The sequence below is a fragment of the Eleutherodactylus coqui genome, chromosome 1, assembly GCF_035609145.1.
Source record: "Eleutherodactylus coqui strain aEleCoq1 chromosome 1, aEleCoq1.hap1, whole genome shotgun sequence".
Taxonomy (NCBI): Eukaryota; Metazoa; Chordata; class Amphibia; order Anura; family Eleutherodactylidae; genus Eleutherodactylus; species Eleutherodactylus coqui.
Window position 1 is genome coordinate 479,388,558 of NC_089837.1, and position 14,304 is coordinate 479,402,861.

A 14,304-nucleotide genomic window follows, 5' to 3' on the forward strand; every position below is an offset into this window, starting at 1 on the left:
GTGCAAGGGATTTAGAGCTTTGTATCAGAAAAATAAAGCATGGACCGCTCTAACGATAGTTGGCACTGAAATTTGGAACTTAAAATGTCGCAAAGAAATAACATGGAGATTCACCTTATTGGTGGCATTAGATATTTGTTTTTAGATTCGGCACAGTCTGCATCATGTAGTTCATATTTACGGTCGTTGTGAATTAAAAGGAGCTCAAAACGCTTCACCTTTATTTACTTCCTTCTCCAGGTCATCAAAATGAACAAAGAGATAACCCTGAAGACAAAGGGAGAACTGTCTGCTGCTATTCTCATTGTGTACTTGGACCGGGCAGAGGATCTCCCTGTAAGTACACCAGTAGACGAACACGAATTCTGAGCACTCTTCCATCTTCTAAATAAAGATGGCCATTTATCCAACATGTAATCTAGATCAGTCAGAATCCCTCTATCTTCTCATTACAGGGTACATACACCGATATATTGTCACAATCTGTATTACTTTACAAAGCAAATGTCATTGTTATCTGCATTCGCTTATCTGTAACTATTCGGATGGTAGAAAAAGATAGTTCTAAATCGTGTACCCCATCCTCCTCACTGCACCAATAACCTTTCCCTTCCTTCCCCCATGTGAGGAGGAGACTCAAGGCCCATTTACACGCAAAGATAAGCGTTCAGTAGATAGGTTTTGAGCAATTGTTTTGCATAAACTGCTAATGGACACTTTCTGCTGAATACAATGTAATCAACTGTTCCAGTGGAGAATACAGCACCATGGACAGCAAACGCAGCATGCAGTCTGTGTTATCTACTCTCCGGCTGAACGATGAATTTTATGCCCCCCTAAAAATCATTGTTTCACCGAAGAGTGAAAGATGGGAGCAATTTACACAAAACGATTATCACTCAAATGATGACTTTTGAGCAGATTTTGATCGATAATCATTGCGTGTAAGTGGGCCTTAAGAAGAGAAGAAGGGAACCCTGGTCATCATGGACCATTCATTTGCAATGTGATTGCTGGAGATAAGCTGAGTTACAAGCACTTGGGTATTTGCATCACCCTTATTGAAATGCATAGAGCGCTGACCTTGCATGGTCAGCCAGCACTCCATTCATTCTGAATCACTTGGGGGGAAGAAGCAACTGCGCAGTGACATACAGAAGATGAGATAGGTTCCCCGTTCTCATGACTGATGGGGGTCTCAGCGGTGAGACCCCTCCACAGTTGGCAAGTTATCCCCTATCCTGTGGATAGGGGATAACTTGTGATTCTGGTACAACGCCTTTAATACTGTATCTCTTACCAAGCACTGAAGGATGAGCGTGTATGTGTTCAAAAGCTACAAAACATTGGCCCATAAGTGACAGACTATTGAGATTGGCATATCTGTCGCTACTTTTGCTGCCCCAGAGCATAACATGAAGTACCTGACAGATTGCATTTAATAAATTTTTGTGATTGATAGAATTACTGTATCAGTGGTGTATTATCCTACTGATCATCCAGAAACATGAATGACATACAGTTCAGATAATTAGTAGTAAAGGACATATTATATGTGTCACAAGTCAGCTATGCAGAAAAATTCCACATCTATTAGTTAATTCAGAAGTATGCAGCAAACTCTGATGGAATATACAGGCTTTGAAGCGGCTTCCATGTTTTGCTATCTACAGAGACCTCAAACAGTTGTGAAACTTATTCCTTGAAAAACTTGCAGAACATTTATTGCCCATGGCTAATCATGAAGCATTTGTTACATGATTAAGAAATTGCAACATGATGCAAATATGCAGGTTTATCCTTCTTCCACAATGTATTTGGAAAGTCTTCAGACCCTTTGATCTTTTTACATTTTGTTATGCTGTGGCCTAGTGCAAATTAAAAAAAAAAATTCAAGTTTTTCTCCAGCACTCTGCACTTATACCACGTGAATACAGAAATTAAAAACTAACCGTTTGCATTGACATAAGTATTCAGACCCTGCACTCAGTACTTAGTTGAAGCACTGTTGGCAGTGATTACAACCTTCAGTCTTCTGGGGTATGATGCCACAAGGTTTACACACCGAGATTTAGGGATTTTCTGCCGTTCTCTGCAGATCCTCTCAAGCTCTGTCAGGTTGGATGAGGGCCATCTGTGGACAGCCATTTTCAGGTCTCCCCAGAGATGTTCGATTAGGTTCAAGTCCGAGCTCCGGCTGGGCCACTTAGGGACATTCACAGAGTTGTCCGTAAGCCCCTCCTGTGTTGTCTTGGCCGAGTGCTTAAGGTCATTGCCTTGTTGGACTGTGAACCTTCTGCCCAGTCTGAGGTCTCTTGGGATCTGGATCAGGTTGTCATTAGGAATATCTCTGTACTTTGCTTCATTCAGCTTTCCATCAACCCTGACCGGTTTTCCTGTCCCAGCTGCTGAAAAACACCCCACAGCATGATTCTGCCACCACCAGGCTTCACTATAGGGATGGTATCGGGCAGGTGCTGAGCGGCACCTGGTTTCCTCCAGACATAACACTTAGAATTGAGGCTAAAAAGTTCAACCTTGGTTTTATCAAAAAGAGAATCTTCTCAGTCTGAGAGTCCTTTCGGTGCTATTTGACAAACTCCAGGCACAATTTCATGTGTCTTACTAAAGAGAGGCTTCTTACTGGCCACTCTGCCATAAAGCTCCAGATTGGTGGAGGCTGCAGGGAAGGTTGACCTTCTGGAAGTTTCTCCCTTCTGCATACAGGATCTTTGGAGCTCAGCTTGAGTGACCATTGGGTTCTTGTTCTCCCTTCTCCCCCAATTGCTTAGTTTGGTGGGTCATCCGGCTCTAGAAAGAGTTCTGGTTGTTCCAAACTTCTTCCATTTAAGAATTATGGAGGCCGCTGCACTCTTGGGAACTTTCAGTGCAGCAGAATGTTTTTGTAATCTCCTCTAGATCTGTGCCTCCACACAATCCTATCTCTGACCTCTACAGACCGTTCTTCCCTCCTCATGGCTTGCTTTTGGCTCTGATATGCATTGTGAGCTGCCAGACCTTATATAAACAGTGGGGTGTGTTTTTAAAATTATGTATTTCCAACTAAATTTAGAACAGGTGACTCCAATGAAGGTGTAGAAACATCTCAAAGACGATTCAGAGAAATGGGAGGCCCCCAGAGCTACATTTCAAGTGTCATACCAAAGGGTGTGAATACTTATGTCAATGCAGCAAAATAGTTTTTCATTTTTTAAAAACTTACAAAGATTTCTAACTTTCTGTTTTCACTTTGTCATTATGGGATTCTGAGTGCAGTATGATGGAGAAAATCTCATTATTATATTTTTTCATTCACACAAGGCCACAACATAGCAAAATGTAAAAGAGTGAAAGGGTCTGAAGACTTGCCGAATGCATTATAAATTGCCTTGGCTGCTTTAAATTCTGTTGACTATTTGCTTTGTCTCTAAATTCTGTTTGGATTTTGTGAGTGACATTTATAGATAAAGAGTCCCTTTTATATCAGACGGGCTCATTTGTGTTGCAGCCTTTTAGTTATCAAACAAGTCAGAGCTGAGAAAACTAACAGTAGATAGGTTTTACCCCGCAATGTAATACATTTAGATTACTGATGGAATATCCACTGCATTCGTCTGCTGGTCAAATGCTGCTTTTGTGACATAGGTCACGCCAAGAAGGTAAAACCTGTTAATTTGCTCTATTAGGGCATATGAACATTATAGAGGAGGGTTCTGAGCGAGAGACCCCGGATCGGAGACCAGCTTGGACTTTAATTCATTTTTGTATTACCAGAGTGTTCAGGGTTTCACATAGGAATGTGAGATGCTGAATGAGAAGTTACCTATTCCCAACGAGGATTAGCCTGTCTAAACAGGCTGGGCGGACAAGCTGGTGATGATGTCATCAGCTCGTTTGTTCTGGCAAATGAGAATCCTGAGGTACCCGTTTAGTGTAAAAGGGTCATTCCTCATGGTAGTCTTCAGTAGAGGATATCACCGCTATGTAAGAATTGCACTATGATGAACAAAGGTAGCAGCAGATCCAAAGTAATCTTACGTATCAAAACTTGGTCTTGGTGATCTAAAAGTACATATAGTGAAGTATATCAGTGTAACAGAATAAACATCCTGTATTTCATTACATAATAGCTGTGGCCTAGGGGCTGGGCACACCCTGATGCACGTTTCACTACGGCAGTTGGCAAAGAAGCCTTGAAATAGCCTTAGTGAAATGATGGATAAAGGTGTGCCCTGCCCCTAGGCCGCAGGTAAACTGTAACAAACTAGGTTTGTTCTATTACTTTGGTATGCTTAGACCAAAGAGACCATGTGTATGCGGGAAGGATCGAGAGGAATGGCTGCTTATTCGGCCAACAGAACTATCTCAGGTGTATGACCACCTTAAGTGTCATTCACTGTAGACCATTGTATTTGCAGGATGTTTGTAAAGGGTTAATTTAGTAGTTGTTAATGAGTTTTGTCATATTATGTGTGTGTGTGTTTTATCTCTTTGCTTAGTATTGGTAGTGTTTTGCACTGCATTACAACACTAAGGCCATGTTCACATGTTGTCGATTCTGATGAGACTTGGGCATGGATTCTGCTTCTAACATCATGAACCCTTACTGATATATTGATAGAAGAGGTCAGGTATATACACCCCATATCCCTTAACATGCAGACAGCCAGACTACTAAATGGAGGAGCCACCGCACATGTGCAAGGCACTGATGAACAGTTGCTTAGTACTTATTGCTGCACAAAAATAGCAAATACAGGGAGTCAGACGACATGGTATGTGTAGGGCACCATCCAGGCTTGCAATCCATTAAAGATGCCATATTTCAATCTAGCGGGTTGCCCTGCACTCCATAGGTGAATCACGTTACTGATAAATATGAGGTATTGGTTAATATTTTGGTCAAAATACACAAGCTCACAACCCTCGTCAAGGGTCCTCGTTTCCTTGTGAGTCCCTACACTAATATCAATTAAAATCACTGAAAAAGGGAAAAATAATCAGACAAAAAAAAAAGCGGCCATTTACTTACTGATATACTGATACAAGAGGGAAGGTAAAGACACATATCCCTCACATTCAGACAGCCAGATTGCTAAATGGAGGAGCCACCGCAAGTGTGCGAGGCACTGATGAACAGCCACTTACACACCTTCCTTGTATTGAGGGTGTGGTTGCTTAGTACTTATTCCTACACAAAGATAGCAAATACAGGGTGTCCGGCAACATGGTACGTGTAGTGCACCATGCAGGCTTACAACCTATTAATGAAGCCATATTTCAATCCAGCTGAAATGTACAAGCGGCTGCCGACAGGGCACTAAGTGAAAATCATTCCTTGTTGGAGTCACTTGGTTTTTAGCTCCTCTAAAAAAACAAATGACTGTCGGACCGTCTAAACAGCAGCAGTTCAATCTTTGCGCGACTATCTGTTTACTGTCAAAAGTGGTGGGCAGTCGGAATGATCTCCTTCCCACTCTGCCTCCATTCACAGAATGACTTTCGCTCCTGTGTAAAAGCACAGACGGGATTAGTCATCACGTGTAAAGGAACCTTAATTTTTTGACAATGTTAGTAAATACGCCCCAATGAATTCCCTTTTCTCAATGTTGAGTTTTAGGCTTCTTGTCCACGGGCACACGCGGATTCCAAGTGCAGAAATCCGCAGCGAAATAAACCCGTGCCCGCAGCTGTGGACATTTTACTCACCTGTCCGGATGCGATGCGGGTCTTCTCCGTCCTGGTCAGATCTTCTTTCTTCTGCATGGCGGATACACTCAGTGCGCCGTCCAGCCCGCCGCGCGCATGTGCAGTGCCTCGGTTTTAAATTTTTTTCAAATGTCCTTCTTTCCCACAGATTTGCAGCACGTCCGCAGTGCGATCTATGGGCATGCCGCAGATCAGACTGCTTCCATTGAATTCAATGGAAGCTGTCCGTGCGGGAATCTGCAGAAAATGGAGCATGCTGCATTTCTTTTTCCCAGCGCGTGTGATCCACATGCAGGGAAAAATGACATCTGCAGGAATTTAATTACCTGCGGATGCCTAATGATTGTCAATGGGGCATATTGAACTGCGGATCGTCTGTTGTTCAATTATGCCCGTGGATGCGAGGCCTTAGAAGGAGGGAGGAGATGAAAGATGTAGAGTTCCGGCATTGGAATTTGTTTTCTGTCAGCTGGACTTACAACTATATTTATTAGTGTTCCCAGTGCTATATGGGGGATATATCAGCAACTTTACTAACACAGAGCTAAAAGCATTCTTATACAAGTAAGGTTTGTTCGCAGCACATTTGTGGATTACATTTTCATGAAACAGTCCAGTGTCTTCCACCATACAAATGTGCCGTGAACGCACCCTAAAAGCTCAGTCACACGGGCGCATCGGCACCCACACACCGGCGGCGATGCACCCGTGTGACTGACAGAAGACGGCCGTACCTGAAGACGGCAGTCTCTCTCCAGCGCTGATGAAAGAACACATGACCGGCAATGAAGGCGGTCACATGTTCTTTCCTCCGGCGCTGCAGAGAGACGGCAGTCTTCAGGTACGGCCGTCTCCTTCCTGCAGTAACACGGGCGCCGATGCGCCCGTGTGACTGAGGCCTAAAGGAGTCCAACTGATGTCAGTTTTTTTTGTACTTTACTACTTTTAAAATGTCTTTACACTTTCGGATGACATCAGTATTGTAAGACTATCTAATATGAGATCTCATACTTGCCATGTAACTAGAGTTGTATAATACAAAAGACCAGTGTCATTCCCACATACTGCAGTCTAGTGGAATGCACCTACTGTACGTTACAATGTTATCTGCTGCCCTACAGTCTCCCCAGCAATAATCGCTCTTGTGCTTTCACAGAGAAACTATAATCATTCAGTGAGTGAAGTCTGAGCCCCCTGAAAATGCTCCAACCACCCGCCTCCATTCACAGCAAACAGGCAGTCATCCATAGATAAATGACGACCTGTTTACACGGGCCGATCCGATTTTTTTTTTTTTATTTATTTATTTATTTTTTTAAGCCTGTAGAAACTGAACGCCGAATTATCATTAGTTGGTCATTCGGGGCCGGCATTTACACTGAACAATTTTTCCATAGATTCCCTCGATCAAGTGGGAATCTGAAGGATTGTTCAGTGTAAAGTGGCCCTCAAAGGTTTCAGCTGCTTTCTTTATCAGTTGACAGGTTGGTGTTTCTGTCTAGGCTTCTAATTATTAGTAGTAATTAATATTTTTCCAACTCTTTTATATCAGTTGGCATCTTTTTTGATCAGTTTGCTTTTTCTCTTTTTAGCTAAAGAAATCAGTAAAACAACCAAATCCTATGGTACAGTTATCAATACAGGATGTGACACATGAAAGCAGGGTAAGTGACATGGACTGCAGTGACATTCAGTCACCCACCAGTAGGCAATGGAGAAATAATGTATGGCTACAAAGTGTCATTAAGGGTATAAGACCCCATTGAGGGGTCTGCTGATGCGTGGCCCCTCCTCTCCTATTGCACCCTTACCTGCCCCATGCTGGTAACACCTAAAATAATCCACACTTGCCGCACCTGCAACGCTTTACAGAGTCTGCATTCTGGAGAGCTCATGGTATTAATGTACTATCTGACATAGTCACTGAGGGCACCTTCTACACTTTCATCCAGCTGCAGATAATCTACAACCTGCTTGAGCACTCCTATTTCAGATATTACCAGCTACGAAATGTGATCAGGGCTCAGTTTCAGGGCCTGTCCATACAGCTGTCTCTGACTCAGTTGGAAAGCTTGGCACAGATGTGCAACCTAGTAAGACCACTGTCCAGTTTCTATGCCCACTTGGTGCAGTGTCTTGCCCTGTTGGGGGAGAGGGCCACCCAGAGGTGGGTTATTAACATCCCTGATCTGTTAGCGGGGGAGAGTGAAGACATATTGGCGGGCTATAGTTCTCCTTTGATTATGGCTAGAGATAGTCTTATCCAGGTCAAGTTCCTACACCGTATATACTACACCCCATCCAGGCTACATGTAATGGGTCTGCTCCCCTCAGCGACCTGTTGCCGATGGGACCATCAGGCACATGTTCTGGGACTGCGGTGTCATGTGAGACTACTACATTTTTTGGGGGGAGGATATGTTCTATCTATTTTTTTGTCCCCTTTTTTATGTTTGTTTTGTTTTTTCCTTCTTTCTTTTCTCCTGGTGTTTTGGTGCTCCCAGGCTAGGAGCCCTCCCTGGTTTAGGTTTGTTCCATGATGGGTAGTTGATAAATAAATGTGAAAATTAACAGCCAAGTATGTTTTTATAAGAAATGCACACGAATATGAGAGACACTCAGCGTTTTCACTTTTGTCTTTTGTTTTCTTCTCTCAGTTCTTATGTACTGTGATGTATCAGCAAGGTGTGCGTTCTTTTTGATGTCTGCTATTTCTGTATATTTGTCTATTTTGGCTAAACAAATGTTCCTTTAAAAGAAAAAGATAGGGTATAAGATCCCTTTTACACTTGACAGATGATCGCTCAAATGATCGTTTGAGTGATAGTTTTGAGCGATCATCTTTTCATAGTCTTAAGTAGCTACTTAAGAGCTATGCAGGCAGAGCGGAACACCGCCGCTATCACTCGGCGAACAATACAGCTGTTCTGCATAAGCAAACAGCTGTATTGTTCTACACGATTACAGCCCGCTGTGAAGTACCAGCGGGACATGAGCTGAAAGAATCTTATCAGCGCTGCCGACTGTGATAACAGCCTGCACCGCTGATAAGAATTCATCGCTCAATTCAAGAAAACTAAAATTGAACGATGAACGACTCGTGCACGAAAACTGCACAATGTCTGTGCAGTTAGACGCAACGGTTATCACTCAAAAGACGGTTTTGAGCAAGAATCGGTGTCTAAATGGGCCTTAATATACCAGGATATCCGGCCAACCCTACACCCTTCTTCGTGTAAACCTGATTAACATGGTCATAAAACACATAAAATAGCTTGCTGATTTCTTACTATGAGATCATGGTCATTTACAATTTCCACTATTGTTCCAGTTTTCTTTCCTGTACTGCACAATACAGAAGTGACATTGTAAAGCTTTGTTCCCATCAGCACTTTTTATTTGTTTTGGTGGATTCGCCTCCAAGAATCATGTAGTTTGCAACATAGTTCTTTCCGTCAAACAGTGGCCCCCTTTATAAGTCAGTGGGATTCTTTGGGATCCATTTAGAAATGGATCGGATCATTATACTAGTCTTTGTTCCATTTAGACTTGAAGTCCTATGAACGCAGCCAAAGGGCCCTTTTACATGAAAAGGGATAAATCACTTGAATCGATTTGCTGACCAAACAATGGGCAAAGCCATTGGTGTTCAAATGAGACTCATTTACATGCTCAGAGGATCAGCTACATTTTTCGTAATTTACCTTGTACAAGCAATCATTGGTCTGCTAAAAAAATCATTTGCCTTGTCTTTGAACAACTGAACGCTGACTGTTTACGCCACTTAATTATTCGCTGACTAATGCTAATTTTTATGTCAGCATAATAGATGCAGACAGCGACAAATCAATAAATTATCATTCAGCGTTCAATATTTGCATGTGTTTACAACAGACAATGGTTGGGAAGTTTTACGTGATCTAACGATTTTTCGTATGATAATCGCCTTGTGTAAATGGCCCTTAACGGGAACCTGTCACATCCCCACAGCACTATAAACTAAGTTATGGCGCTGTTAGGGGACTTGATAGGAGCCGGGTGTTTTTTTTTTTTTTTTACTCATCAGCCCCTGCGATCCTCTACTGTTACCCAGTAAAGTCCATGCATCACGTGAAAATAGTACTCCTTTTCAGAGTCCTGTGCGAGCACTCTCCTATACAAGTCTATGGGGGAGCACGCGCATGGGACTCTGAAAAGAATCCAATTTTCGTGAGCTGGGTGACAGCACTGGATCGCAAGGGTATAAAAAAAATACATCTCCCGGCTCCTGTCACATCCCCTTACATCACCGAAACTTAGTTTATGGTGCTATGGGGATGTGACGGGTTCCCTTTAAAGTGTTGCTGTGTATACTAGTAGTCGATTTAAAGTGTGTTCCACCCGTGACTTTTTTATACCATTGAACTAATGCACTATGGCGGTTGACTTTGCAGACTGTGTACAACACAAATAGTCCTGCATGGGAGGAGCCATTCCGATTCTTTCTACGGGATCCTAGCCTTCATGACCTTGATATGCAGGTGAGAACAGATATTTCCTGGTACTACTATTGCACTCTTCTAGCTGTAGTGCCGGAGTAGAAAGAGACTTGTGTTTGTTTGTTACCAGGTGAAGGACGACGATCGGCAGTACTCCTTGGGCTCTTTGTCAATTCCATTAGCGAGGATCCTTTCTGCTGATCAGCTGACCTTAGACCAGTGGTTTCAGCTGGAGAACTCTGGACAAAGAAGCAGGATCTATCTGAAGCTTGTTATGAGGGTAATGCTGATATTCGCTTAGTCTAGATACTAACAATTGATCTTACAGCCATTGTACATCCTAGGCTTCGGAAGGCTTCATGGTTTTCTGCTCATCCCATTATCAATGGGAATGGCCAAAGGCTCAGCTGTTCTTGTTACTGAAGGAAAATATTGTATAGAAATAGGAGATTAATTCTGAAGTATGTTTTGTGTGGTGCAGATCAATTTTGGTGAACATACACTAATATAGTAGGAAATTATAGAATATAGTGTTGATATTTTATCACTGGCAGTCTTTATTGTGCTGACAGCTATTTAGGATAACCGTAGGGCTTGGAAATCCCTGCAGGCCCGTGCAGTTACTAGTAATAGGAGCTGTTATATTATACTATATGATGGGGAGGTGCTTAGCAGCAATTCCCTAATATGTTGATTTGGCTTCCTTTGCTTTTGTCTTCTTTGCCTTTTTAACCCTTTCCAATCCACTGTCTGACGTCTTAAGACATTATGATATAAGGTTGTACAACTCCGATGTTGAAAGACATCTGTTTGGGTTCTCTTACTGTATATTGCCAGCCTCTCTGCTATCAGAGCCTATCTAACGTGTCACCGCATGCAGTACTGGCTTTAGCCAGCAAATAGCGCCGTTGTATAACAGCAGAAAAAAAGAGTAAGACCCCTAGGAAAACCAGGATACAAATTGGATTGGAAATGGTATTTCTACGTGCTTTTTTTGTATATTTTTTTTTCTTATATGAACATTTTTTACATGTATATTTGACGTGCTATAGGAAGAAAAACCCGTAAAGTAAAGTCACACAGTTTGTGGATTGTTTAATACTTCCTTGTTGACTTAAGGATAACAGATAAGATCTGAATGCAGCATTTTTTTCTTCTTTAAGCGTGAAAAGAAAACCAATTCATGAAACCTCACCCATCACATACTTGCTATATGGTGGGGAAAAAAAGAATGGTAAAAATGCACAAGGACATCAAAAAAGCCACAAAAAAAATGCACTATTTGTAGGGCATTTCATATTTCTCTAATGACTTACAGCAAACATTTAGTTGCAAAGTTTTTTGCTGCAAAAAATTCTGCATTTTTCTAAAAAAAAGACTGGGAAGGCGCCCTTAAAGGAGTTTTTTTTTCTAGGCATTTTCCTTTAATGACCTATCCTCAGGGATCCCTGTTGAGCACTTGACCCTGAAGCCCGTTGTCAGTACAGCAGAGCTGGATGTCTGCATCAGTGGTCTGAACTGGAAGAATAATAGAAGGCTTTGCTGACATTGCAATCAATAGTAGTGATGCTTTCCATTACACGTCCAGCTCCTCATTAAGGTCAGAGCCACAAGTGCAATAGACGGCATCACCTCAATGGCAGCGAAGCCTTATATTGCACTTCCAGTTATGACCACCAATGTTGTCAGTCAGCTTCGCGCTCACTGTAAGCGGACCAAACGATTAGCTGATAACCGTGAATCCCAAGGGGTGGACGATCCCTGATGAATAGTAAATGCCTGTTAAACTCCTTAAAGGTGACTTGAATGCTTCAAATATACAGTATATGGATCATATGCATATACATATGGTATTTACCTAAAGCAATTTCATGTCTAGGGTATGAACAGCATGAGTTAGTCAAATTCAGCATGCGTTCTGTTTGTTACATTCTATGTTTGGACAAAACTTGAGCAATTAATCAGTAATTTTCTTTTTGTTAACATGCAGATTCTGTATTTGGACCCTACGGTATGTGCGGTCACAGGATCAGAAGCCTCTGATATCGAGGAGGCAACTTGTGGCTCCAGTGTAGATAGGCCCCCAAGGCCGAATAAAACCAGCCCTCCTGAGAACTTTGGCACGGAGGTAAGATATTGTATTAGATTTCAATGTTGCATGTAATTGTATTCAATTTCAAAAACACTTGTTGGACCAAAAGTTGAAATGCAAGAAGAGAAGCATTGAAAACGAACACATCCTATGGCTATTATGAAGGCTATAAATAGGTGACGGTCATCAAAGATACTTTATTTTGGGAACTATTTCCTGGAATGAAGAATTATGAAGTTTGTACTTATTCCTGGAAGTAATATAGTTCTATTATATTCAACCCTATGAATCTGTTCCTGAAAATATGTTGCCATCAAACATACCTGATATCCTTTTGGAGGATTGTTCTTGACTGTTGTGAAAAAGAAGTGTCCCATTCTTATAATGGTTGATGTGCAATTTTCAGTAATTGCACGTCAGAAAAAATGAAGAATGACACACGGCATTCCTCCATTATTAACAGTGTTAGGGCAATAAATCATATTCCAGAAGATTTCACTGGTTTGCTCCAGATTGGTTATAATGAGAAGCTTCCTGCATGAATATATGTATTTGAACTCACGGATGTTATCCATCAGCCCCCAATACTCTATTGATTTATTCAAAGGAAGTACAATACAAATATAATTGACAATGACGCACCTATTACATGCATGCCCCTGCCAACATCATAACAACTGATGACTGGCCTAGTATGTAATGACGCTAATGATTAACATATGTTTACGCCCCGGGTGTATGTTGCCACTAACATGTAATTTCTAGGAAACGCTACTAGAATAGATTTTATCAATATCTCTCCCTGGACCAAGGAATCCAAGGGAGGAGATAAGGAGCAGCCCCCCCCCCCCCCCCCTTATGAACGGTGGGCATCCCAGGTCTTTCCCATAAGAAACACATCTGGAGACCGTGCTAAATCCTGGGAACTGTATGTAGGAGTGTGTTGGAGATGCCGCACAAGAATCCAACACACACACAGTGTACAGTATTGAACTAGTTAACCATTTCACTGCTAGCTATTTCCTATGAAGGTGGATATATGAATTTATATATGTTTTCCTAGGCTGATTTAAGAAACACACTTATATTATTATTACTACAACAAGAGCTAATTATGGGGCTCCCGCTTAATGACACCCTCCATGATCTGGGTTTCTGAAATAGTACTGTCCAAACAAGACACTCACTTTGGATCTAGATATGTTTACCCTTGGAGGTGTCCTTATTTATCTTCCTCAGCCGTACATAACAATTCCTTTATCTGTATAATATTATATGCACTACTTTCTGCTACCTTCTTATTATGCTAGATTTAACAATCCCTACATCAAAATAGTGCCAGCTATGTGACAATTCACGGTTACTGCATTTGCATGGGGGTAAGTTAAAAATGGGCCAAACCCAATAAAATTTGTATTGTTAGCTGCTAAAGAAATAGATCCGAATAAACATCCTGGATAAAAGAACAGAGCTCTATTGTTCCTCACAATTACTTCAGCCCAGAACACAAAGGGCCAGACCACAAAGAGAACAATGCAGGTGCCCTCACCATCCAAAATACAATATTTACTGGAGGAAGTCCAATAAAGTGATTATTGGAGCGGAACAACATTTCTTTCCCTGTTTTAAAATATTATTTATATTGCAGTAGTTGATATGGTGTGCCATATTCAGAGTGATGCAATCTTTTATATCAATTCTTTATTTGTAAATTTTTGGGTTGGGTACAGAAAAAAAAAAAGGGAAAAGTTACTTATTTTGATGGGACGTCACAGGCTGCTGCAGCCAATCACAGACCTCATTGTTTGCCCATTTCTGATTGATGGTAGCATATATAACGTAACTTTATTGATATAAGGTAAAGTCAAAATTAAGTAAGTAAAAGTAAGTAATATATCCTGTGGGAATCATGAACAAACCAATGGAAAAGAGACGTAAATCTGTCATTGATTTAGGTAAACTCTATGCCTTTATGTATGTATGTATGTATGTATGTATGTGTATATATATTCAATTATTAGAGCT

At 41.5% G+C, this 14,304-nt stretch overlaps 1 protein-coding gene across 1 annotated transcript in view; it reads left to right on the forward strand.

Moving 5' to 3' along the window:
• Nucleotides 1-14,304, forward strand: part of ESYT1 (extended synaptotagmin 1) — an 88,301-nt gene that overhangs the window by 44,800 nt on the left and 29,197 nt on the right. Inside the window, exons 13-17 of the mRNA XM_066585162.1 lie at nucleotides 241-336; nucleotides 7,302-7,373; nucleotides 10,143-10,229; nucleotides 10,318-10,467; nucleotides 12,178-12,315. Coding sequence (XP_066441259.1) covers nucleotides 241-336; nucleotides 7,302-7,373; nucleotides 10,143-10,229; nucleotides 10,318-10,467; nucleotides 12,178-12,315 — 543 coding nt within the window. The remainder of the gene's footprint in view (nucleotides 1-240; nucleotides 337-7,301; nucleotides 7,374-10,142; nucleotides 10,230-10,317; nucleotides 10,468-12,177; nucleotides 12,316-14,304) is intronic.